This window comes from Spermophilus citellus, assembly GCF_964194105.1.
Source record: "Spermophilus citellus genome assembly, chromosome: 17".
In the NCBI taxonomy this organism is placed as follows: domain Eukaryota; kingdom Metazoa; phylum Chordata; class Mammalia; order Rodentia; family Sciuridae; genus Spermophilus; species Spermophilus citellus.
In genome coordinates this window covers 37271124-37298483 of record NC_138199.1, presented here as the reverse complement: position 1 = coordinate 37298483, position 27360 = coordinate 37271124, and the positions used below count along the sequence as shown (strand labels likewise).

The following is a 27360-nucleotide window of genomic DNA, read 5'->3' as shown; positions in this document are numbered from 1 at the left end:
AGAAAGAAGTAAAAGAGAAGATGTGTTGGAGTTCATGAAAGAAGAGGTACCTCAATATGTTTCCGCATTTGCAAATACTGATGGGGGATATTTGTTCTTTGGTATAGATAGCAAAACAAAAGAAATAATTGGCTTTGAAGTACAGCCTTGGTATCTTTCTGAGATAGAAAAGACAATTAGGGAGCTTCCTGTCCATCATTTCTGTAAAGAGAAGAAGACGATTAATTACTCCTGCAAACTCATTGAAGTCCATGATGAAGAAAGACATCGTGGCTATGTCTGTGCACTCCATGTAGACAGATTTTGCTGTGCCGTATTTGTTGAGGAGCCTGATTCCTGGCATGTGAAAGGGAACCACGTGATGCGGTTTACCATGGAGGAATGGATCAAGTGCATGGTGGATGGTGAGGCTGGTTAAGGAAGGGGGATTAGCAATGAGCATACATTTGGCCAGGGTGGTTGGGAAGGTGTGACTGGAGCAAGATCAGTAGTCCTGAAATGTCAATGCTCAATTTAACAGTCTCTAGTGGATCCCACCGGGAGTTCACCACCTCTTGTTTTCCTCTGCCCACTTAGAAGAGACATATTACAACTAGCCCCATGCTTTGGTCAGATTTCCATCCCAATGACAAATTTCTGAGATAATCAACTTAGGAATGGAAATGTTTCTCTTTTTTTTCTTCTAATAATTTGGCTCACAGTTTTGGTGGTTCCAAAATGTTTTGGCTGCATTTCTTTTGGAAACAGCCCATTATGACAGGGAATGTGTGGTGGAAGAAAATTGCTCACGTGATGGCCAGGGAGTGAAGGTGAGGACAAAGACTGGTCAGGGGTTCTACAATTCCCATCAAGGGCAAAGGGAGTAAGGAGGAGGGATCAGGCTATCATAATCCACTTTAAGGGTCTTCTAAACTCCCACTTGAATTGCTTGTTAAGCTCTGATTACAGCACTTGGGGCTCTTTATGAGACTTCTACTAGGCCCCACCTTTAGATGGCTTCACCAACTCCCAATAGCACTTACTCTGGGAAGTAATCCTTTAACACAAGAATCTCTGGGTAACAGTTCAGTACCAAACCATGATATTCTACTATAGCCACCTGAAAGGTTCATGTCCATCTTAACAAAGCCAAATGCACCCACATTTTGTACACAAATCCCAAAGAGTCCCAAAGTTTTGACAGCTTTGGCATTGCTCAACAGTGTTAAGTTGTGTATGCTGAGACTCAATGCAGTTCAGTTTTAGGATGCTATAAAAATTAAGTTATAACACTATGTTACTTCCGATTTGAAATAGTAAGTAGGAGCAGGGTAAATATTCCCAGTTCAAAGGGGAGGAACAGGAAAATATCAAGGAGGTTTCTGACCAAAGCAAAACTGCAACCCAGCAGGGCATACACTAAATCCTACAGCTCCATGTTTGGCAGCTGGGCACACTGCCCCTGTGACTGTGCTGGTTGCAGGCTACCTGCTCACTCACTTGAAAAGTCAGTCATAGAGATGTCACCTTTCTTTGTATTTGTTGATGTGACTGTTCAAACCCCCTTGCAGAAGCCAGCTCTGTCTTGATGTGTGCCATCGAAACACATTCTGTGTTTATCAAAATACTTTGCTGTTTTTGCCATTAATTCTGTCAAATTCATAATCTTCAGAATTTGAGTAGACTTTTATTGATGAAATAGGCGCTCCTGTACAGGAAAGTCAGAGCAAACTAATTCAGTTTAGTTGAAGCAAGTTATGTTGTCTATATATGTCCTGGGTAGCCTAGCTTGAGATGTAGCTCCCAACGTGGCTGTATTCAGTTACTGAAAAATCACAATAGTCCCCTACATCTCTCATTATTTTTTGTTCTTGTTGATGATGGGTAACTGACTTATTTCCTGGGTTCTGCCTTAAAAACAGTGTCATCTTGAATATTCATGTGTAGTCTGGTGCATGGGTGAAAGTTTCTCTTGGAAGCACACTTAGTAGTGGAATTGCTGGTTCAGGAGGTGTGAGAATATTCAAGTAATTGGAAAATGCTGATATTTTTTCAGATTAAACAGGTCATTTTACTCCCATCAGGAATATATTAGAAGTTCCACATTTCCTCCAATTGTCAGACTTCTCTTTGTTTTTCTGCCTCTCTTCTCGTCTTTGTCTGTCCCATCAATGGGTACAAGATAGTATCTTTGTGGCATGCGCTTTCCTGTTTATTAATTTGGTTGATTATATCTTAACGTTATTGGTTCAAAGTACTTTACCTTTTATGCCGTGCCTGTTCTGTCTTTGTCTATATTCCGATTAGACTTTGTCTTTTTCTTTTTGCTTTGTTAGAATACCTTACAGACTGTAGAATCAATCACCTTGTCGTCACAGGTGTTACAGATTGTGGATATCTTCTCCAAATTTCTGCTTGGCATTTTCTCTTTTCTTAAGGCCTATTCTGATAAGTAGTAGTTTGAAATTTTAAGAGAGTCAAAACTTACCAGTTAAAAATTTGAAGTTTGGTGCTCTTTGTGCCTTATGTGAGAGATGCTCCTCTACTCTAAGGTACTATAATGTTTCCTTTTGTTGTTTCTGGAAGTTTCAGTTTTTCTCTGAGTGTTTTACTTTTAAATATTTAATTCATTTCAGTAGACACTGACTCAGAGTGTTATTTCCTCTTGTTCCATGTGAAGAGCCATTTTCCCACCCTCACCACTGATCTGCCAAACCGTCTCCAGTGTATTTCTGCATACATCTATGGGTAGCTGTGGTTGTAGAATTTCTTTTTGTTTGGTCAGTTTGTTTCTTCCTACAGAATTGTGATGTTAAACTGAATATAAATATCTGAAAGAGTCTCTTTTTTCTCTTGCTTTAAAAATATATGGACAGTTTCAGTCCTTTAACCTTTCATAAATTTTAGAATCTACTTAAGCACCATAGAAATGCCTTTCTGGATGTTTATTGCAGTTACATTAAGTATATAGATAAATTTAGGAAGGAATGACACGTTTCTATCAACCGGTCTTTTTATCCTTGAACATAGGAAGTCTGTTCATGTATTTCTATCTTTTTTAAAAAAATTCATTGTACATGCTTTATCAAAATGGTACTTGTATTTACAGTATCTGCAGAAAGAGTCCCTTGCAAGGTACCCTCACACACCCAGACACATACACACAGACATCCACACCATAACCCTGCTCCCACACTAGTGAGATGTGAGGGTCAGACTCCTGAAATTAGGCCGCTGTTGGGGGATAAGAGTTGTTGATTTGTTTTTATTTATTTATTTTGGAAAGAGAATAGCACGGGAAGAATGTATTTGGCCATGACATTGCTAACTAAGTTTGGGTATATTAACATATATGTCAGTTAACACTAACTATTCCTTTTGCATTCTATATACACAGAATGACTTCAAGGTTTTGTGATCAACAGAATATTCCAACTTCAGTCTCAATGCTGCTTGTAGTGACTTCTGAATTCATGTGAAGGCTTACCCTAATAATAATTCAAGTCTATGGACATGAAATAAGGCACAATAAATATTGATTTGACCTAGAGGAAGGAAGGAAAGGAGTAAAACTGGTTTCAAATGATCTCAATTGGGAAACTGCTTTGACTTGAACTCACTTAAATCCATTCTAAGTTCCTAAGATTTCTTAGAAATGTTTTTTTTTTCTTTTCCCTGACAAAGACCCCAAAAGAAAAGTTTGGGAATTCACATTTCCATGTTTCAGTAGCTTAAACTACTCAACTCAATGTTTCAGTAGCTTAAACTACTCAACCTCCTCCCCTGCTCAGGTCTCCTCCCTCCTCAGTGCTCAAAAATGCAGAGTAGCAAATACACATCCAGTTGTCTTTGATATCTTAAAAAAGGGGGAGGGGAAGGAAGGAAGAGTAGGAAAGAAGGGAAGATGAGAAGTAGGGAGGAAGGGAGGAAAGGGAAGGGGGGAAGAGAGGAAGATAAAAGAGAAAGGGAAAAAGCTAAAAGTAACCTCATGACTTTCTTGCAGTTTAAGAAATCCCCTTTTCCTCCTTTTCAGGACTTGAAGCCACCCCAGACATTACAAACAACTGCAACAAATGAGTCTGGCAGCATAAAAAATGCATAGTGTTCAAGTCTTCATGGTGAGACCCATACATCTTGTACACAGTCTGTCGAATGTTTTTCGCAGCAGGTGAATCAAACCCAAAGACACTGGACAGTCTGTGAAAGGGGGTGAGAATTGCAGTTCTGAAGGCCCCTGACTTTGGTTGTTTACAGAGTTCAATCCTGTTTATTGTGATCCTTGGTACCTTCTTCATCTGTATATCCTGAAGTTTCTTCCCCTGGTTTTAGGAATCTGCCTACATAATCATATTTTTTCTTTCAACTGCATTTCCCATTCTCAAACACTCTCCATTTGCACTGCATTCAAGTCTGAGAGATCATCATATTCATCTCTAAATGCATCCTTATCTAGGCAAAATGTTGCCAGTCTTCTGGAGGCATCCCTACCAGCAAATATTCCATATGCACCCGCTGGGCCCTACAACTTGCGGCATTTGGTCACAGCGAAGACTTTCCTATTGACCTCAAGCAGGATGCGCAGCTTGAGCGACCCATCTGACTGGTGGAGCTACTCCAGGCTGCAGGGAGGAGCTACTCCATGTGCTGCAGGGAGGGCCCGGGCTCTCCTTCCCCGCCCTGGCCCCTCCTCCCACCCCATTCTCCAACACTCAGGGTCACTTGGCCAGTGAGCCACATCTCCAGCCCTACATTAGAGCAGATTATGCTAAGCGAAGCTAGCCAATCCTTAAAAAACAAATGCCAAATGACTTCTTTGATATAAGGGGAGTAACCAAGGACAGGGTAGGGATGAAAAGCTTGAAAGATTAACATTAAACAGGGATGAGAGGTGGGAGGGAAAGGGAGAGAGAAGGGAAATTGCATGGAAATGGAAGGTGATCCTCAGGGTTATACAAAATTACATATAAGAGGAAATGAGGGGTAAGAGAAGAATAATACAAGTGGAAGAAATGATTTACAGTAGAGGGGGTAGAGAGAGAAGAGGGAAGGGGAGGGGAGGGGAGGGGGGATAGTAGAGAATAGGACAGACAGCAGAATACATCAGACACTAGAATGGCAATATGTAAATCAATGGAAGTGTAACTGATGTGATACAGCAATTTGTATACGGGGTAAAAATGGGAGTTCATAACCCACTTGAATCAAATTGTGAAATATGATATATTTTAAGAACTATGTAATGTTTTGAACGACCAACAATAAAAAAAAGAAAAAAATAGAGACAGGGTCTCACTGAGTTGCTAAGCAACTTGCCTTTGCTGAGGCTGGCTTTGAACTTGCGATCCTCCTGCCTCATCCTCTGGAGTCACTGGGATTATATGCGTGCGCCATTGCGCCCAGCGGTATTTGTTCTTTTTAAAATATTGGATAGAATTCTTGTGTTTGTGACTGGTGTCTTTCGTCAACTTCAGGAAAATCATTGCTGTTTATCTCTTCAGATCATTCTTTTGTCTTTTTCTCTCCTCTTGTGACTCAGGCTGTGTTAGGCCTTTGGAGTACCTCTGACATGGCTCCTGTGTTCTGATTTTCCATTCTTTTTCTTTGTGTCAGTTGGAACTTTTTGCTACCTTGTATCATGTCAGTTAATCTTGGTTTCTGCTGTTGGTCTGCTCTCACACATAGTAACAAGGCCCTCAATATCAGATACTGCCTTTTAGAGTGATAGGATGTTGACACGACTTTTATCTATTGATTTCAAATTTATGAGCCTGTAAGAGAATCAGGAAATTTTTGTCTTTTCATTTCTTCTTCATTTGGGGGTAGATTTTAATTACAGTTGGCACTCAGCAGTCTTTTCCTTTTCTCATTTCTTTTTTTACATGGTTGTTTAATTGTTTTTTTTTTTTTTTGCATATTGTCCGACTTTATCATGTTTCCTAATTTCTTATTATATCAGGGATTATAGAGAAACTTTGAAAGAGGTTCTATCCTTTCGTATAGGGTTGTACTTTCTTCTGGCAGGTAGATGGGCGTCAGTGATTGTCTTGCTCTAATTGTAGTTTAGTTTTATGCTTTTCTAGCTCAGATTTTGCTCTTACTACTAGCTGAGGCTGTTCTGGAGTCTAAGCTTAAGTCAGGGTCTCCTCTTTGCTGGGACTTTAATTCTTGCCTGTGTCTGCTCAGCTCAGGAGGCTGGTGACATTTTAGTCCAGTTCCTCAGGCTCCCGGTTCCTGCTTTCTACTGGGTTCCCAGCCTCTCATCCTGGATCAGTCAGTGAGTTGAGGGGAATTTGTAAGTTGACTTAGGCTCTTCCTCTGCAGTTTCATCCTTTCTGAGATTTTCTTCTCAAATTCTAGCCCCTCTAGGATTTGGACCCCTACCTTTCTCCTCATCCCAGTGGCCTATTGACTGCTGTCTGGGCTCTAGTGACCCATGCTACGGCCCAGAAAATATCTGAGGGAGAAGCAGGCTGGAGTGTGCAGCGGCTTCCTGTGCTCCTATCACACGTGTTGGCCTTTTCGTCCTGCTTGTCCCACTGGCCCTCCAGTTCCAGGCGCCACGGTTGGCTCTGTTTTGTACAGCCTTCGTAGCTGTTTTGGGTGGGAGGGTTGGTGCTACAGTAGACACAGTTTCCATGGCATGCTCCCAGGGTTTTCTTCTTTATTTTTTGTTATCATTATTTCCATATCGAGTGCTTACAGAAAAAGATGAGATCTATTCCAGAAAGCCTCTGCCGGGAACTCTTCTTCAAGAGGAAGCACTTGAACAATGAACAGAATGACATGGACTTCGATGACCACTGTCTGTTGCTCTTCTCTAATAGCTGGTCTTTGGATCTGCACCTGCCAAAGAATGAGGAAGTCACCTGTGATGTGCTTCTGATTTCCCAGGAAAATCCACCAGTCCTGGACACTTTCCTCAGGGTAGTTGAGAATTTAGAAGATGATTCCCCTCTTTCTCAGGGAACTAGAGATAAGCTTAAAGGCTATTCTTCCCAAACTGTCCAAACTTTAAAGCAGAACTGGCAAAACTTGGTGGTTTCCCTATGAAACTAACCATCATGAGGAAGATATTCTGCTTGAGTCTTTTTTTGTTTCAATTACTTTTAGTTATACATAGCAATATAATATATTTGGGCAGAATATATATATATATATATATATACATAGAATGTAACTTATTCTATTTAGGTTCCCACTCTTGTGGTTGTGCATAATGTAGAGCTACCCTAGCCATGTATTCAAATACCAGGTTAGGAAAGTTATGACCAATTAATTTTACTGTCTTTCCTATTCCCCCATTCCCTTCCCTTAATTTCCATTTATCTAATCCAATGGACTTTATTCTTTCCCTCCTCACCCTCCCTTGTTGTGATTCAGCATCCACAAATCAGAGAGAACATTCGGATATTGTTTTTTTTTTTTTTTTGGGATTGGGTTATTTCACTTATTGGCTTATTTCACATAATATTTTCCAGTTCCTTCCATTTACCAGCAAATGCCATTATTTCATTCTTCTTTAAGGCTGAGTAATATTCCACTGTGTATATGTCCTACATTTTCTTTTTCTATTCATCTGTTGAAGGACACCTCAGTTGTTTCCATAGCTTGGCTATTGTGAATTGAGCTGCTATAAACATGGATGTGGCTTAGTCACTGTAGTATGTTTTTAAGTCCCTTGGGTATAGACTGAGGAGGAGTGGGATAACAAGGTCAAATAGTGGTTCTATTTCAAGTTTTCTGAGGAATCTCCATACTGCTTTCCATAGTGGTTGCATCATACCTTTCTCTCCACATCCTTGCCAACATTTATTGTTACTTGTATTCTTGATAATTGCCATTGTGACTGGAGTGAGATGAAATCTCAGTATAGTTTTGATTCACACTTATGTAATTGCTAGAGATGTTGAATATTTTTTCTTATATTTGTTGACCAGTTGTATTTCTTTTTCTGTGAAGTGTTTAGTTCCTTTGCCCATTTGTTGATTGAATTACTTTTTCCCCTGGTGTTATCTGTGTGAGTCTTGATGCCAAAATAATCTCCTTTATGATTCAAGATTGAAACTATCATACCTACTGGCTTACAATCTTTGAAGCCACGAGAGACCAGCTGAAGCCATATTTGTAGTCTGAAGGAGATTGGTTCTCTGAGGGAGCTGCATGCCCTTGGGATTTTCAAATGTCTACCAGATAATCAATATAGATTGTTTTTAGTAAAATGCCATACAGATGTTAAAAACTTGGTGTTTTAGTCAACTTTTGTGTCACTGTGATAAAATTACCCAACAAGAGCAACTTAGAAGAGAAGTTTATTTGGGGCTCGGGGTCTTGGAGGTCTCAGTCCATAGACATCTGACCCCATTACTCTAGGCCCAAGATGAGGTAGCATATCATGGGAGAATGTCTCAGTAGAGTGAAGCTGTTCAGCTTATGACAGATTCAGGAAGCAGAGAGAGAGATAGAGGAGAGGGTAAGGGAATGTGGGGAAGATGCACCCTTCCAAGTCAGGTACCCAGTTACCAACTTCCTTCAGCCACCGACAGTCACCTCCCAGTGTCATTCACATGAGGAGGGACTGGTTAGGCCACAGCTCTCCCTGATCAATCACTTTACCTCTGAGTATTACTGCATTGGCACAAGAACTTTTGTGGGATACATCACATCCAAACCATAACATTCTGTACCTGACCCCCAACGCTCATGTCCATCTCACAGTGCAAAATTCATTTAATTTATTTCCAAGAGTTTCCCTTTCTTAACATTGTAAGAATCACCCCAAAGTCCAAGTCCAAAGTCTCATCTGAAAACCCTTGGTTGTGAGGCCCTGTAAAATCAAAAGCAAGTCACAATCTCTAATATACAATGGCACAGAGTAAACACTGTGACTCCAAAGGGGAGAAATAGGCACAGAGAAATAAGGGGCCAAAGAAAGACCAAAATCCAGCTGAGTTCCTGGAACTCCATCCCTGATGGCTCATCTAGATACAAGGCTGTGCCATGTGCTCTCCCAAGGGCTTGGGCAGCCCTCCCTCTTTGGTCTTCATGTTGCTCTCTCAGTCTCTCACAATCCAATCACTTTACCTCTGAATGTTCCTGAATTAAGACAGGAGGTTTTGTGGGAAACCTTACATACAAACTATAACACTTGACAAAGCCTTACCTGGATAATGGAAGGTGGACTGGGCTACAAAGATATTTTTCATTATAAACATGATGCTGTTCTCTAATTTTCAAAAATGTTTCTTTGAGATGCTACAGGTTAAGCAGCTTCACCTGATGTTGGAGAACTTCAGTTTAGCTTCTATTCACTTCTTCCTGAATAGCCTTAACATATGTTGCTTAAGAGCAATTAGAAAAATTAATTAGTTACCTCTTCTGTGCACAAATTTTATTTACTCTTTTCTTGTTCATGGATGGACTTTGTTTCATTTTAAAATCAAGACAGTTTGCTGTTCCTTTAACAGAAATGAAAAACTGCCCAGGATCCAGTCAGACAATCTTTGTGATTTTGAAAAGAACATCCTTGATGAAGGCCATAATTTCCCCAATGGGAATGAAAAGAAGAGAAATGTCATTACCCACAAAGAAACCTCAGGAATTCTTTAGGTCTGCTCACTTGGAGGAACTGCAGCTATCCTAATCACTCACGTAGCCCCTGTAAATACTCACGAGAAAGGTTGTTTTTCTACAAACAGTTCTGAATAGGAATCTGAGTTGAGCAAGTCCTGGAAAACCTCTCTGGCTCATTTCTGGAGGAAAGTATCTGAGACAGAGGTAGAAAGCCTCACAGATATGGAGAGTTTTCGTAAGAAGAGGAGCACCAGGGTTTGGCGTTTCTCCCTCATCAAAGATGAGCTGGGGACTAACATGAAGCCAAGGGAGCCACATATCCCCTGGCTGGGGTGTTCTGAGTCCACGTCCAGGAGGCTCAGTGGGACCTTGGAACAGAGAATAGAGCTGGGAGCCCCACAAGGCGCAGTTGAGAGGAGAAGACCAAAGCCCTCAGAATTCTGAGAAGAAGTAAACGTCACACAGACCAAATTTACAAGCCACGTTGCCATTTGAATGTAAAAGAAACCTGTGCTGATCATTATCCTGAAAGACATAATCCCAGACTCCGTCATTGCAAATGTTTAAATCCCAAAAGATCAAAATGCCGAGTCTGGAACACTTGAATTCTAAAATCTCCCAAATCATAATCCTCAAAGGCTCAAATCTCCAATGGTGAAATTCTAAAAAGTTCCAATTCCCAAAACCACAAGCCCCATGAAAAAAAAGAGGCCATTTAGAGGGACAGGAAGCTGAATTCTGGGGAAGAGATTGGCCACATCCCAATCTGTGTGTCAAGGCAACAGGGACAACTTCAATGTAAATGTGTCATGGTGTGCACTGACGTTCCCTCCTGCTGATGAAATTCCAAGAGCTTGTGATGAGCTCAAGTCATGATTGCCTGAAGGAGCCAGCGAGGTTACTGACTAGTGTAACATGGTTACTGGCACCATCTGATAAGGTGACACTATACTATCAGGTTGCAGTTCAGTCACTGTATTGTTTCTGCCAAATCCATGGTCTGCACGGGAGTGCATGTGGGATTGGTTTCCACATACTAAAAATGGCTCTTTTAACTTCATATATTGAACACATTAAATGAGAGACCTGACAGTAGAATATGACATTCATATGTCCCATGTATGTCCCAATACATATAAGGGTCAGGTAATTAACATATAAGCACTGTTATAGGCTCATTTTCAATCAAATAGTTTATTTACCTGAGATCTTTCTAGTCATTATCAGAAAAGTTTTAAATATTTCAAATAAGAACTTGAGGTGCAAGAGTAATTCCTTACATGTTTTCCGCTTCCTGGGGCTCAGTGAATTTCATTTTAGTTGGCACACTCTGTTCTTTATGGGATAAGAGAAGAGCAGCCTCATTCCTTTCACCAGATATGTAGGATACCAGTCATTAAAAGATGGGTCAGGGGGCTGGGATTGTGGCTCAGCCGTAGAGCGCTTGTTTAGCATGGGTGGGACCCAGGTTCAATCCTCAGCACCACATAAAATAAATAAATAAATAAAGGTATTGTGATTAAAAAAAAGATGAGTCAGAGGAATTTCTATTAAATTGTCGTAAATTATGAAAACTTTCATCTCCCTTTTAAATGTAATGTGTGAGTCATACAAAATAATGCCAATGCATTGCTTAAACTTTCTCTAATGTTTTCAATTCTAGTGGCACCAGGATGTTTGCAATATACTGCTGAATTCCTCCAAAAGGAGGTGTCCTCACAACATGAAAGACTGGAGGGATTAATAAATTAGCAACACATCATTTCTCCTAGGAATTCTTATCTTCTCTAGAAGCTGGGCTGTGGACCTGGATTTGCAAGAGAAGCAGGAAGTCATCTGTGATACTCTGCCAATCACACTGAACAGCCCTGCCATCAGGTACACTGTTTTAGGGGAGCAGGATGCAGAGCAGAGAGACTATGACACTCGCGTGCCTTTACTTTGAAGCAGAAGCTGGTGAACATGGGGGCTACCTCAGGAAGGTGTGTGTGGTGATCAAGGCCCTCTGCCTGAGTCCCCAGAGCAATGCAGAGTCCATGGAGGGGTCAGGCTCTGGTAGGTTACCCTGCTCCTATGACCTTGCGGACACCCAGCAAATGAAAACCTTGCTGCTGGTCCTCGTGATTGTCTTGCTCAGCTGCAGATCTTTTCTTGCGTGACCAGATTGGCTGTGAGATGTTAAATTTGCTCACAGCCCAATAGTATGAGATATTATCAACACACCTCTGCAAGAAGAGACACTGCTTTGTCTTTAGCCTGCCTGGCGCAGGCAGTAGAATCATGGCCATGAAGATCATAGAGAAGATCAGAAACATGTTTCACTTGTGAGGCAAATAGAATTCTCTACGTTTGTGAAAACCAGCCTCTGAGTAACCACAACCCCAGCCCCTCAGTTGGGTTATCTTGAAGGGCAAACTTTCCAAGTAGAAAACCCTTGATATTTGTTCTTTGGAAGACTAATTTCTACCACTGATTTAAAATATTGAACAATATATTAGCAAAAAGAATAAAGCTCACCAGAAAATTATGGCCATGAAACAGGAATGTTGCTGCATACCAGTTGAACATGAAATTCAAAAGTTAATGTGGAGGGTCATGGCTCCATGGTAGGGTGCTTGCCTAGCACGTGTGAGGCACTGGGTTCAATCATCAGCACTGTATAAAAATATATAAAATAGAAGTCTTTTGTCCATCTACAACTGAAAAAATTTTCAAAAAATTTAATACAGAGTAGTTGCAACTACAAAGAATGTCAAAACCAAGAGGTAAAGGAATCTAGATGTGTTATTATCCAACAAAAAGAATGTGAAACATCCACCAACCCAATCGAGAAAGGAAGCACGCACAATCTGAGAAGTGAAGACCAGATTATGAAATGCACACGGGATAATATGCACAACAGAAAGCAGAATAATAAGCCTAAAATATTAATACGGAAAGCCAAAAGTGTAAACAGTAACAAAGAATTAGATTTCTAAAAAGTAGCAAGGAGAACTAAAATAGAGAACTAAAACCGATCAAAAGTTTAAAATTATAATTCCATAAAATGTGTCTGAAATGAAAAAACACTGGAGTCTGCACACCATAGAGGCCTATACTGTGTCTGGCAAATTCACACCAGACAGTTAACACTGAGACAGAATCCCAAACACTTGTTGGGCTGTGAAAATAGAGTCCATTGACAGCCACACAAGTGACTCAGTGATTTATGAGAAAAGGAGAACCAGGTTGGCCTTGGCCTTCTGTGCACAATGATCCATACTAGAAAACAGCAGAGATGCAGCAACAAGAGAGACCTGGAAAGCAAGTTGTGAGCCATGGGTTTGTGAGCCAATGCCATTATGCACAGCACATGCATATGTAGGAACTCAGGGACTATTAATATCCTGACCTCTTCCTGATAGACTTCTTAGAGCATGAGCTTCATGCAACCAAACATTGGTTGTAGGATGTTGGCAAAAGAATTATCAATGAACACCGACTATGATGAACTGTAGATGTGAGATTAAAAACAAAGTTGGGGACGAGGAGGACAAAATAATATGTACATTGCACCTACCATGGCAATACATAGAATGTATTACCCAAGGAGAGAAACCATATCCAAACCAAGTACCACGTTGTGTCTACAATACTGTCTCCTTTAGGACCTAATCATGCTCAAATACATTGTAAATTTTAACTGATGTCATGGTGGATTTTTCTTTGTTCTTGTTTTGTTTTGTTTTCAATAGGATCAAATTCTGGTCAAAGGTGCATGAGTAGAGTGATGTTTAACACTTAGTTGGGAGTCCTCAAGATGTGTGTCTTGATGGTCTTGTTTTTTAGAGAAATGGCACTCAGATAGAGCTCTAAGAACTCAAAAAATTAAACAACAAGAAAACAAATAACCCAATCAACAAATGGGCCAAGGATCTGAACAGACACTTCTCAGAGGAGGATATACAATCAATCAACAAATACACGAAAAAATGCTCACCATCTCTAGCAATCAGAGAAATGCAAATTAAAACCACTCTAAGATACCATGTCACTCCAGTAAGAATGGCAGCCATTAAGAAGTCAAACAATAACAAGTGCTGGCGAGGATGTGGGGAAAAGGGTACACTTGTACATTGCTGGTGGGACTGCAAATTGGTTCAGCCAATTTGGAAAACAATATGGAGATTCCTTGGAAAGCTGGGAATGGAACCACCATTTGACCCAGCTATTCCCCGTCTCAGACTATATCCAAAAGACCTAACTAAAAAGAGCATACAACAGGGACACAGCTACATCAATGTTCATAGCAGCACAATTCACAATAGCTAGACTGTGGAACCAACCCAGATGCCCTTCAATAGATGAATGGATAAAAAAAAATGTGGCATTTATGCACAATGGAATATTACTCAGCACTAAAAAACAACAAAATCATGGCATTTGCAGGGAAATGGATGGCATTAGAGCAGATTATGCTAAGTGAAGCTAGCCAATCCCTAAAAAACAAATGCCAAATGTCTTCTTTCATATAAGGGGGGGGGGCGACTCAAAACAGAGCAGGGAGGAAGAGCATGAGAAGAAGATTACCATTAAATAGGGACAAGAGGTGCGTGGGAATGGGAGAGAGAAGAGGAATTGCATGGAAGATGATAGGAGACCCTCATTGTTATGCAAAATTACATATAAGATGGTGTGAGGGGGAAGAAAAAAGAGAGAGAAAAAAACATGTCACAGTAGATTGGGTAGAAAGAGAAGAGGGAAGGGGAGGGGAGGGGGATAGGAAGGGCAGCACAATACAATAGACACTAGTATGGCCCTATGTATAAACGTGGCTGTATAACACATGTGATCCTGCAATCTGTACACGTGGAAAAATAAGATTGAGATCACATACCCCATTTGAATCAAATGTATGATGCGTCAAGATCATTGTAATGTTTTGAGCAACTAATAAAAAAAATTAAAAAAAATTGAGGAAAAAAATGTTACCCCTGCCCAAAAAAGCAAAGAGAATGATAAAGATTACAAATACTCCTATTCAAGCATCAACAGGGAATAAAAATAACAGAAGAATTAGTCCCTAACTTCAAAAATATACTTTTTCTCAAGTCCCTGAACTGATTATGTAATACCACACTTAACTTGAACCACAGCTAGGTAAAATCTGAAATAAGTCAAACATGTATTAGAAAGAAATAGTAAAAAAATAAATAAATTTTTCTATAAAAAAAGAAATAGCTACAAAAATCCATCAACCATTAAATCCTTACCTTGTCTTTTTAACAAGAAATGGCTTTAGAGCTTGAAGAATGTTCCCTGTTTTCCGTCCAACTTCTAAATATAGATTTGGTCGATCAAAACTAGTACAGGTAATCTGAGGATTGTTCAGTTTTAACCAATGTACAATGTCTTCCCGGATTGAAGAACTTGCCGTTGCAGTGAGGGCAAAGATTGGAACCTGAGTGAATAAACATGATTTCTTAAAAATGTTCACTAATTCTGAATATTTCTACTGCCTTCTTACAAAAAGAGTGTTACAGGAGGTACACTGTCAAAAATACCTTAAAATTACACTTTTTAATAAAAGAAAAAGAAGCTCCTTAACTGTTTTTCAGTCTTCTAAACATAACATTGCTTCTTAAAAAAAACAGAAATCATTTATAAGCAGTAAATACACTTTTCTTTGTTTTATTAAATTAAATGTATTTATTAGCTCGCTATCTTTCCAGTTATTATTTTGAACTATTACATCTATAAATAGTACCCATATAAGTAAGGGTGCATTACTTACTTTTTTTTTTTTTTGGAAAATCTAACTGTATAAATCAATGAGGTGTTTTCTGTGGGGTTTTTTTTTGTCAGATTGATGTTTTAGTGTTTTGTTTTGTTTTTTTGTCTCTCGTGAAATATATCAGTTTACAGCTTTTCATATCTAAAAGCAAAGCTTCCCCTGACCTGGATAACCTCTTTCCAGTCTTACTAAAGTGAATCAATGGCATGGTATATATAATATTAAATGTGTATTATTAATTGCTTCCTAAAGCAATGAAACCATACTCTATTTTCAGTCTAGCAAAGACTCTGAATTATATAATCAACCAAAAAGGAACATAGCAGGCATGAGGAAAAACATACAATCTTTCAGAAATTCAAAGGCACGATAACAAAATATCTCCCATAAAACTACACTTCATATTTTTGTTCCTATTATATAAGGGAATCATACTCAATTATGCTATATTTCACAATCAGGAAAATAAATGGGTTACATCTTAAGGTTGTTCCTAAATAATTAGCTGTTCCATTACCAGAATACAATTTTCCTAAAAATACGTTTTGGCTTATTACAGACAGAGGAAACAATGTCTCAATAAAATGGTTTTTTTTTTTTTTTGGATATGCTGTAGCTATCTCACAAACCAGCTTAAATAATTATCTTTTGTATGTAAAAATTTCCATACAATTTACCAATTCGAAAAGAAGTGTAGAGTCTGACTCAAAATTAAAACAAGATACAAATTACAAACTTTTTTGTTACATTTGCAATTAATATAGATTTACTGAATTAAAAACTATCTCATCTTGGGAGGTTTTATGAATGAAAAAAAATAAAACCAACATGACCAATTAATTGCATCATTTTTATATTCTCTATCCTTAAATTCTGTAAAACTTTTTAAAAACTTAACCCCAAAACTAATTTAATTTATCTCTGGCTTCCAATCAGACTCTTCTCTGAATTTTGAATGCCTCCATAAGGAAGTAGAGATAAATGGGCTAATTTAAAGAAGTTAATTTCTCTACCCAAGCCTTAATATAGATACATTTCTGTGTTAATATATAGGTACTAACAAATATATGGCTGAGAATAGGGAAGTTGAAAAATTAGAAGTTTTGGGCTGGGGTTGTGGCTGAGTGATAGAGTGCTTGCCTAGCATGTGTGAGTCACTGTGTTTGATTCTCAGCACTGCATATAAATGAATGAATAAAATAAAGGTCCATCAATGTCTAAATAAAATATTTTTTTAAAAATAGAAATTACTAGGACATACACATTCTCACCCTGACAATAAAGCATTTCCCTTAAGTGCTTCAGTCAACTTATTTATAAATACACTAATAAATACTTGTTTATCTGCATATGCAGATTAAAAAGGGAAGTTTTTTAGGATACAGCTCATAAGAAGAGAGGGTTAGGGCTGGGATTATAGTTCAGTGGTAGAGCACTTGCCTCACATGCATGAGGCCCTGTGTTCAATCCTCAGTACCACATAAAAATAAATAAATAAAAATAAAAGGGGAAGGAAGGGACCATTAAAAAAAAGAGAGTGGGGGGCTGGATATGTTTCTAAGAGAGATAATGTATCAGTAGACAGAAAATGCATTTACGAAAATATGGAAATTAAATGTCACATCTCCAAAAAGTTAATGGAAACATCAGGCAAAAGAGCAGCACAGCAGTGAAACAAACCTGGCTTGGAATCAACTACTTGGTTTAATGTCTACCTTTAGCTGTGTGTTTATCTCTCTGAGCTTTGGTTTTGTCCTATAAAAAATGGCTACAATAACAGAACCAGTATCATCGAGTTCTTATGAACATTAAATGAGACAAAATATATAAAATGCCAAATATACAGGACAGCATAGAACACTCAAAAGTTTTCAACTGTAACACCATTGTTACTGCAACAATTAAAAAGGTTTCTGTATGGAAATTTCACAGATATGGGCAGTAGTCCCAGATTTGCCACTGGCTTTGGCAAAGTGGGCTGTTAGACCCCTGAAATTTAAAAATCCCCATTTGCTTAGAAATTCCCAATTCCAGTGACCAGCTAACAGTGAAAATGATTATAATATAAATAGTTACTCTTTTGCCTCCAACATTCTAAAAGTCACAGTTAAGAATGTTGCTTCTTGGGCTGGGGATGTGGCTCAAGCGGTAGCGCACTCGCCTGGCATGCGTGCGGCCCGGGTTCGATCCTCAGCACCACATACAAAGATGTTGCGTCCGCTGAAAACTGAAAAATAAATATTAAAAAAAAAATAAAAAAAAAAAAATGAAAATACTTTAAAAAAAAAAAAAGAATGTTGCTTCTGTGCTGGGGTTGTGGCTCAGTGTAGAGTGTTTGCCTAGCACGCATGAGGCACTGGATTCAATTCTCAGCATCACATGAAAAATGAAGTTATTAAAAAAGGGAATGCTGCTCCTGCAACTAGAAAATAAAGTAACATAATAAAATTGAAGAAACAATAAAGATTCACTTCAAAAGTAAATAGAACCTATTCTTAGAATTCTGTTTTGGGTACTTTATGATGCTACGATTTTACAAAGAAGGTTGGGGATGTAGCTCAGTGGTAGAGTACTTGCCTAGCATGTCACTAGTGAGGCCACGGGTTCAACCCCAGGTACCACACATAATTTATAAGCAAACTAAAAAATAATATACAGGCAGGTTATGAGAAGGGTGATCATACATGCTCATTTTACTGGGCTACTCTAGGTTTATATTTGCAGTCACAGCATAATTAAGAATTTGAACCCTTAAATTTTCAGAAGCAAACTGGATAGATGCTAAATTATACTGCCACCTAGTTGTAATAAGTTACTAAGTCTTAAAATTAATTATTTGAGTTTATTAAATCTAGGTTTCAGGCATCAATTTTTGCCAAAACAAGCAACAAAATATAAAATAATCGTGTGATTTTATAAATCTAAGAAGATATTTAGCATATATTTCCATAGTGCAACACCCAAAGATTTAGAAAACTATAACTATTCCATTTGCTTCTAAATTTGGGTCATGTTTATTTTAACTCTATATTCTAGAATACACAGAGAATTTATTCCTTCATTTCAAATGGTTACTGAGTGTCTGCTGCATGCTTATCTTTTTTCCAATAGGTACTAGGAAGAAAGTAACACAAAGGACCAATATGTCTCATGGATTTCACAGTTCCCCCATTAATGTTACAGAATTTTAAGACTTCTGTAGAGTTTTATGCCTGGCTGCTCTTTCTCAAGGCTCCCTTTAATAATTACTTCCAAATAGAAATCTTTGTGCCAAATGGTTTAGTGATATTTTTGCTATTTTTTAGACTTACTGAAATAATACAATAAGAAATCCAGGTTTATAACAGGTGTCCTAGTGACACTGGAATTAAAAAAACAGCACCAAGAACAATGAGAAAAATGATTGGGCTACAACCACCAGGTGGCATTTCTCACCAGTTAGCTAATACAGAGGATTCTTGAAAACACCAACAGAACAACATTTTCTCAGTCACTGCTTGACAAACACCCTGTCCCGGAGGTTCAACAGAAGGAACATGCAATATTTAAATCATCCCAAGAAATGCAAATGATACAGTGACGTCAATAGCTAGACATAATAAAAGATTTAATTCCACCTGAAAAGTGTTTAAGAACTACATAAAATATTTAAAATTCCTTTTAAACAATCTTTCCAGTATCAAAGGCCTGGGAAAAGATTACAGAAAGCAATCTTCCTAGTTTCCAAAAGGTTGCTTTAAACCATTCTAAATTAATGAAAATAAGTTCTCTAGGGCACTTTGCCTGTGGGATTTCACCATCAAATCCCTTCTCTATCTATTACATGTACTATTAACACTATCACTATTAATCTTTCTGTATTATTTGTACCAGTCCACATACTTTATATTGTTAGGTATTATTCATTTGTGTGTGGGTATATGTGTGTGTGTGTGTGTGTGTGTGTGTGTGTGTGTGATGTTTCTGCGTCAAACTCAAAGTCTCATGCATGCTAGTACTGATTTTATTTTTATAGGTATGAATCTAAATTCTTTTACTATCTGAAAGCAGAAACTATGTTTTATGCCTCTTCCAAATCATTTACTATAGAAATTAGCAGAGTCCTTTGGTGTAACTATTTATTACCCAACTCTTTCACAGCTATCTGTGTAGGAGAGTTACTGATTATCAGCTTTCTGATCAGAATTCATTCATTTAATCACCCAATTATTTACTGAGCATCTACCTTGATCCAGGTACTGTTACAGATTTTTTAACCAATCAAAAATCCCTCCTCACAAAAAAATATTCTAGTAGGTGCTCACAGAAAACAGACAAAATATAGGAAGTTTAAAAAATAGAGATAATAATAGAGATAAACACTATTTCTAAAAATAGCAAAGATATCTGAGGAAGATTTAATGTTGGGGAAGGAGGATTAATGTGATATTTCAAATATGGTAGCCCAAGAGACCTAAATGAGATGGCAATATTTCAGTGAATATCTGACAGAAATAAGGGAGCATAAATTAACTGGGTGAAAAGTATTCAGGAAGAAGGAATATCAGAGGCAAAGCTCAGATGCAGAAGTAAGGTAGGATAGAAGAAACTCACCAGGCTGATGCCAAACCACCTACACAGGCACTTCCAGTGTTCTGTATTTACAAAGTTTCCTTTGTGCCTCTTCTTTTCTTTTTTCTTTTTGGTACTAGGACTTGAACTCAGGGCATTTACCACTGAGCACACCCCCAACACCAGCCCTTTCATTTTTTATTTTGAGACAGGGTGTCACTAAGTTGCCAAAGCTGCCCTGAAACTTGTGATCCTACTATCTCAGCCTCCTGAGTTGCTGGGATTATAAGCATGTGCCACCACACCCAGCCTACCTTGGGTTATTGTAATTATTACACCTCAGCCTATTTCCTTTGTGCCTCTTTTGATGTACCCTGAATGCCGCAGCCCGTCTGGCTGGGCAAAATAACCGGGGGCTGACGAACAACTTGTGTAGGTTGATACAGCAGGAGTGGGAGCGTTTATTGTAGGACAACAGAGGTATTTATACATTTTGCACAGCTTATCTTAATAAGCATAAACTAGATACATCAGTCAACCAATAAGGAATCTCCACACTTAATGGCTTGCTTTTGTTACTTCTCAAACCACTCCCTCTGGCATTTTGCCAGGCACCATCCAGACTTGTTTACGAACTCTAATATTCCCCTGGCAAAATGCCAGGTGTTATTTTGACTTGTTTACAGACTCTAACACCTGAAATTTCCTTCCTTTCTGTGGCATAAGTCAAGAACCTGCCAGGGCCAAACTGAGATTCCTTCTCTCTAAAAGGGGACCTCCTCAGACCCTTATCCAGTAATGTATGCATGACTGTATACGTAAAGCCCTAGGAAGGTGGAGTGGCTGGAATGCAGTGAATGAAGAGGCATTTAGGACAGGATAAGGTCAAAGCAAAACTGGAAGACTAGATCATATAAGACTCAGTAAGACATGGTATCAATGTCTGCATGCCACTACCAGAGGGTTTGGAGGGGAATATATCAGACATATTTAAAAAGTATTAGTTCAAATGTTGTACTTAAATAGATAAGAGAAGGGGAAAAGTGAAAGCAGGAGATTACTGTAACAGTGCAGGTGAAAGCTGGAGATTTGTACCAGGGAAATGGCAGGGATCAACTGATTAGATCCTAAAGACCTCACAAGATTTCCTTACTGTTTAAATGTATTGTAGAGAGTGAGAAAAAGAGTAGAGTTGAATGAAATTCTAAAAATTTTGACCTCAACACCAGAAGGATGAAGCTGTTATTAAATAAGATTTTGGAGATTCTTGGGAAGGGAAGGTCTAGAGTGGTGAGACTATCAAGAAGTCATTCTGAAACAGTTTGAGATACCTATTAGACATCTAAGTAGAAAAATCTTCAGAAGGTAACTATATATCTACATGAGTGTTTATATGTGTATGTATACCACATACACACAAGTATACACACATATATACATATTCTATAAATATTCTTTGGAATATTATATTTATATTCTATAAAATGTAACAAAAAATAATGATAATACCAAGTGCTGGCATGGAGGCAGAGAAACTGAATCACTCACATATTGCTAATATTAGTCCAAGGCTGTAATATAAACCTGGAGGTTCTCAGGATATAGATAGTATTAAAACTATATGTTGAGCCAGGCATGGTGGGGTGCATGATTATAATCCCTGAGATTCAGGAGGCTGAGGCAAAAGGATTTCAAGTTCAAGGCCAACCTTGACAACTTAGCAAGACTCTATTTAAAAACAGAAAAAGGGCTGGGAATGTAGCTCAATGGTAGAACAACCCTGGGTTCAATGCCTAGCATGGGGCAGGAGGCATGGGGGATGGGGGGAGACAAGGGCTGGGGAATATAAACTCTGTTAGAGTGCATGCCTAGCCTACAGCAGTCCCTGGTTCAATTCCTAGTACTGCAAAAAGAAAAAGCCCTATCTGTTAGGTAAGATGATAAGGAATTTGAGTACCAAAGAATAAGTCCAAGGACTAAGGTTTCAAGCTTGCCAACATTAAAAGGATAAAGAGATGAGAAGGAACAAAGGAGACTAAGGCAAAACCAAGGAAGAACACCAGGATAGTATGCTGTTGTGTGACAAGAACTGTTTCAAGAAACAGTATAAAGACATTCAACAGAAGAAGGACAGCCTTTTCAACAAATGGTCTGAAGCATTATAAGGGAAAACAATGAACCTCAACCTAAACTTCACACCTATATAATTGAACTCAAAATGGATCACAGACCTAAATGTAAAAAATAAAATTATAAAGTTAAGGAAAAACAACTATATAAGTCCAGTACATCGATACTGTATATGCTATTGCTGGTTTGTCATTTAGTAGCTATCTTGGTTATGAGACCAACAGTCAAGATATGGCAATACTTGCAATGGAGTTTTACTCAGCCATAAAGAGGAATGAAATAATGGCATTTGCCAGTAAACAGATGGAAAGGAGAAAAAAATCATGCTAAGTGAAATAAGCCAGACTCAGAATATCAAAGGTCAAATGTTTTCTCATATGCAAAAACTAAAACAAAATAAGGGAAAGAAGGCAGTCGGGGAGGGGATCAGATATCACAAAACCTAGGGAATAGCAATGGAGTTAAAAGAATAAGATGGAGGGAAGAAGGGAAGGAAGAAGGTAAATGGGATGAATCTAACAAAATCATGTTATATTCATATATCAATATACCAAAGAGAATTTCACATTTATGTATATATAGAAGAAAGGAAATTTAATAGAGTAGAGGAGAGAAAATCAGGGAAGGAGGAGGATTGGAAAAGAAGGGGATGAAGCTTGAAATTGAATTCCTTGCATGTATGATTTTGTCAAAATGAACGTAATTACTATGTATTATTATGATGCTTTAATAAAAAATTAAAAATAAAAATTATATGGCAGTGCTTATATTCAAATACCACTTATATTACTTAGTTACTGCTCCAGAAAGCAAGAGTACTAGTACTGGCAATTTTATTACAGAATACTGTTATAATTATTCTCTTTTACTATTAGTTATGTTTGTTAATCTCCTACTGTGCCTAATTTATAAATATATAGGGTTTAGTACTATATGCTGCTTCGGGTATTATACCACTGGGGCTCTTGGAACATATACCCTATCAATAAGGGGGGAGTACTGTAACTATTATCTGATTCTTTCAGAAAAGGTTTGCCAAGCCTTATTCTATGGTATTTCTCCATATATTATAGACCAACCTTATAAAGAAGCCAAGGTTAGAATTTTTTAAAACCTTTCCCCTGATTACATCATCCGTTTGCCCTTTGAAAAAGAAATCTTCAGCTTTTTGGCCATTCCCCAGATCTGAATGCTCCACTTGGTGGAAATGTCATTAAAAAACATTAGACTTGGCAAAGCTTACCATTGGGAGTGTTGCCTTTAGAGAGCTCAACATCCTGAATGAACTTCTAAAATCATGCCCCCACTCAGAAATACAATGAGCCTCATCCACAGCAATAAGTGTGATACCTACAAAACAAAAAAACAAAAATGAGAAAAATAAAAGTTCAAAAAGAAAAAAAAATTCATCTAAATAAACATCGTTTTTTTCACTTAAGACTATATAAATATTACCCCAAAAAACCAAAATAACCCAAATCAAAATATTTGTTTCATACAAAAACATAAGTATAAATAGTACCAAATAACATAAAAAAACACTATTAGAAAAAGGAGAAGGAAAGAAATGTGGATAAAAGGCATTAGGATAGGGCTGGGGCAGTAGCTCAGCGGCAGAGCGCTTGCTTTGCACACGTAAGGCACTGGGTTCGATCCTTAGCACCACATAAAAGTAGACAAATAAAATAAAGGTATTGTCCATTTACAACTACAAAAAAATTTTAAAAGGCATTAGGATAAAAAAAGAAAGAAAAAGTATGCATTAATTCAAATAACATATTTATTAAATTTCAGCTTTTATTGTTATTCCTTGGGAAAATGAATGACTTAAACTATCACTTATGAACCATCTCACAACAATGTTTTTTAAAAGTGGCCTGTTCTATTTTTCTGAGGCAACACCTTAAATCTTATCTCATGGATTAGCTTTCAAAAGAAACAGAAAGAGTATATTTCCACCGAGATTAAGTGCATCAGTATCCAAAATTGATCACATATCATATTGCAGAAAGTTTCTCTAATACGTCATAGAAGACAAGATGAAATCCACATTGTCTAATGTAAAAGGGTATGGGAAGAACTAAATCTCATTACATACAAAGCAGGTAAGAAAAAATATAATTTGGTCCCCCCCGCCTCCCAGCATTCTCTCTACTCTTCCCACACTATAGACATACACTAAAACAGAGTTGATAGTGTGTAGTATTACATGTCACTGCAAAACCATCCAATAAAATGTCTTCAGACATTTCAAAGTAATGACTAATATTGGTTTTGCCCTCAATTTCCAAGTTAAAGACAAAGTTAACTTCCCTTTATGGGAGTACTAATAATGTTCTGCCAGGGTGGTGATTAAAAATATGTGCTCTGGAATCAGACTGCATAGATGTAAAATGTGGATCCACCACTTACCATGTGTATTTCCTTGAACAAGTTACTCAAGCTTTCCAAGTCTTGGTTTCCTTACGAATAAACTGTGGATAGTAATAGTACCTAACATTTCTTATAACTCTAAAGATTAAATAAAATCATTAACATAAAAGGCTAAAATAGGGCCTGATGCAAAAAAAAGAGTTTAATAAAAAACTGTTGTTATTTTAGTTATTATATTATATGTCCATTTTAATCTAAATCCTTTTCTAGGAATAAAAAGTGAAATATTAACAAGAAACACTGATCTCAAAGAGTTCACAATTCTAAAAAAGGAAATGGACATAAAAATAAACAATGGCAATTCTTTGAGATTGTGCTAGCTATGATAATCTGAACAGAGCATGAAAGAAAAAGAAAGCAAATAAGCAAAGTAGGTTGATTAGCAAATTCTTTGGTTGCCAATTGAACATAACTTGCCTATATTCATATATAAATACACCACTAGTGAAACTCAACATCATCTACAACCACAAGAATGGGATCCTAATTAGAATAAGTTATACTCCATGTATGCATAATGTCAAAATATACCGTCATGCATATCTAAAAATAATAAATAACTAAAAAAACAAAAGAGTGGGCATGGTGGCTCACACCTGTAATCCCAGCAGCTCCAGAGGCTGAGGCAGGAGGATCGCGAGTTCAAAGACAGCCTGAGCAATGGCATGGTGCTAAGCAACTCAGTGAGACTCTATCTCTAAATAAAATACAAAACAGGGCTGGGAATATGGCTCAGTGGTTGAGTGCCCCTAAGTTCAATCCCTGGTGCCAAAAAAAAAAAAAATGCAAAAAAATTCTCTGGTTACTGACTGGGAAATTTTCAATGTTACCACTATACTTATTTTGGCTTTAGAAGCTAAATCAACCAGACTTTAAATAGGTTAAAACAAAGACGATGTCCTCCTGTATTTTAAAAGTTTTAGTTGCAGTATTGATAAAGTAGCTTATTGTGGAGTTGAACCTTGTACATTACAAACAGTTTAGGCAAACTTTATCAACATACACTTTATTTTATTTTTGATGTTTTTGGTGCCAGGGATTGAACCCAGGGATGCTTAACTACATCCCCAACTGTTTTATACTTTACTTAGAGACAGGGTCTCACTAAGTTGCTATGGCTAGCTTTGAACTCACAATCCTTCTGCCTTGGCCTCCTGAGTCACTGGGACTACAGGCATGAACCACCACATGCAGCTAAAATACACTTTAAATGTACAAGTTCAAGTGTCTTGCCAGGTCCTAGACATATTTCATTTTGGCATACTGGCCTTTTAAGCCTTATTTCCAAAGTTAAAAGACAATTTACAAGTATGGTTGGTAAGGATTCTCCACACACAAGCATACCTGCTATTTGTTATAAATTTAGACTACTTAAATAATTTAACATTTACCTAAAACTGATAAATCTGATTAGCTAAATGTCAGATTACTGTATATATAACACACTGAGTATGTTCTTTTTTGCAAGCATTTCACAATTTCCTACAAACAAAAGCCAAAGGAAAATATTTTAAAAAACTCATTTAATTTGTCCCTTTTAATTCAACACTGAGTCACTCAAAAAAACCATTTTCATCCTTCATAAGCAAAATGTTCTATGCGCTACTCTAATGAATGAGGGTTCATAATTTATACATTACAAAAACTAGGAATTTGCAACTCTTAATTAAATAAATATTTACTTAAATAATTAAACTATTAATTCATTGTAACAGTATCACACATATAAAATGAATATTAAACTGGAACAAAAATATCCAGACCACTATGGACACAGATACTAACTTCTGCAATAAAACCAAGAAACATATGAAGTAGCTAAGCTTAACCCAAAGTGAAATATTAACAAGAAATTTCATACAACCTAAAAGAAGACATTTCAAATTCACATTAAAGGCAAAAATAGAATATACCAATAAGGGAGCTTAACAGATGATGGGTATACTCTTTGGTAATATATTTAACTCAAATATTAATATCTATTCTCATTCTTGGTTTTATCACATACTAAAAGATACAACTTTGTTTTCATTATATTGCTAGAAAACTGTTACTTTCCCTATATGTGATATTAACTGACAGTTGTGATATTATAAACCTAACCTATTTGGAATTATTTCAATAAATAATTATTCAAATAGATCATACAATCTGGGAAAACTTTAGTTCAATTGAAAATTTGAAATATAATCATTTGCAATAGAAGCCATGATACAACTCACAGGTGGCTGAGCCTCATTATCAAAAAAACAACAAATTTTATTTATTTTTATTTTATTTATGTTTGTTTATTTGTTTTGGTACTGTGGCTTTAACTCGGGAGCTCTTTACTACTAAGCTATGTCCCCAGACTTTCTTATTTATTTATTTTTTTTATTTTGAGACAAGGCCTCTCTAAGTTGCATAGGGCCTCGATAAGTTGTTGAGGTTGGCCTTGAACTTGCTTGCAATCCTTCTGCTTCAGCCTCCTGAGCCCCTGGGATTTACAGGCATGCATCACTGCACCCAGGCAAAAACAATTTTTAAAATATTTTTTAATCTGTAGATGGACACAATTCCTTTATTCTATTTATTTATTTTTATGTGGTGCTAAAGATTGAAACCCAGTGCCTCACACTTGCTAAGCAAGCACTCTACCACTAAGCTACAACCGCAGCCTCCAAAAGTTTTAAGTATAAAACAAAAAATGGCATCAGATTTTGATTAATTCTGTATTTACATTTCCTAGTAAATGAGCTCTGACTTAGAATATCAAGGTTTTAGGTTTAGTTGTTCTGTAATCAGTCATACTCATTTATAATTAAAGGTAGTTTCCAACTTTGGCTACTCATAAAAATCACCTATGAACAGCTAGAGGTGCCAGGCCCCATCCTAGGCCTGTTAGATCAGAATGTGAAAAAAGGTAAATCATAATTTCAGAGAAT

The 27360-nt window shown here is 37.4% G+C and overlaps 2 protein-coding genes across 2 annotated transcripts in view; one reads left to right on the top strand and one right to left on the bottom strand.

The window, feature by feature from the left end:
* The window catches only part of LOC308636116 (protein SLFN14-like), a gene marked incomplete at both ends in the record, with an annotated part of 462924 nt that overhangs the window by 90050 nt on the left and 345514 nt on the right, over nucleotides 1–27360 (top strand). The window lies entirely within an intron of this gene.
* The window catches only part of LOC308636325 (bifunctional 3'-5' exonuclease/ATP-dependent helicase WRN-like), a gene marked incomplete at both ends in the record, with an annotated part of 52303 nt that continues 31311 nt past the window's right edge, over nucleotides 6369–27360 (bottom strand). The window contains 3 exon segments of the mRNA XM_081271743.1: nucleotides 6369–6570; nucleotides 14802–14989; nucleotides 23247–23353. Of these exon segments, the coding sequence (XP_081127869.1) occupies nucleotides 6369–6570; nucleotides 14802–14989; nucleotides 23247–23353 (497 nt within the window).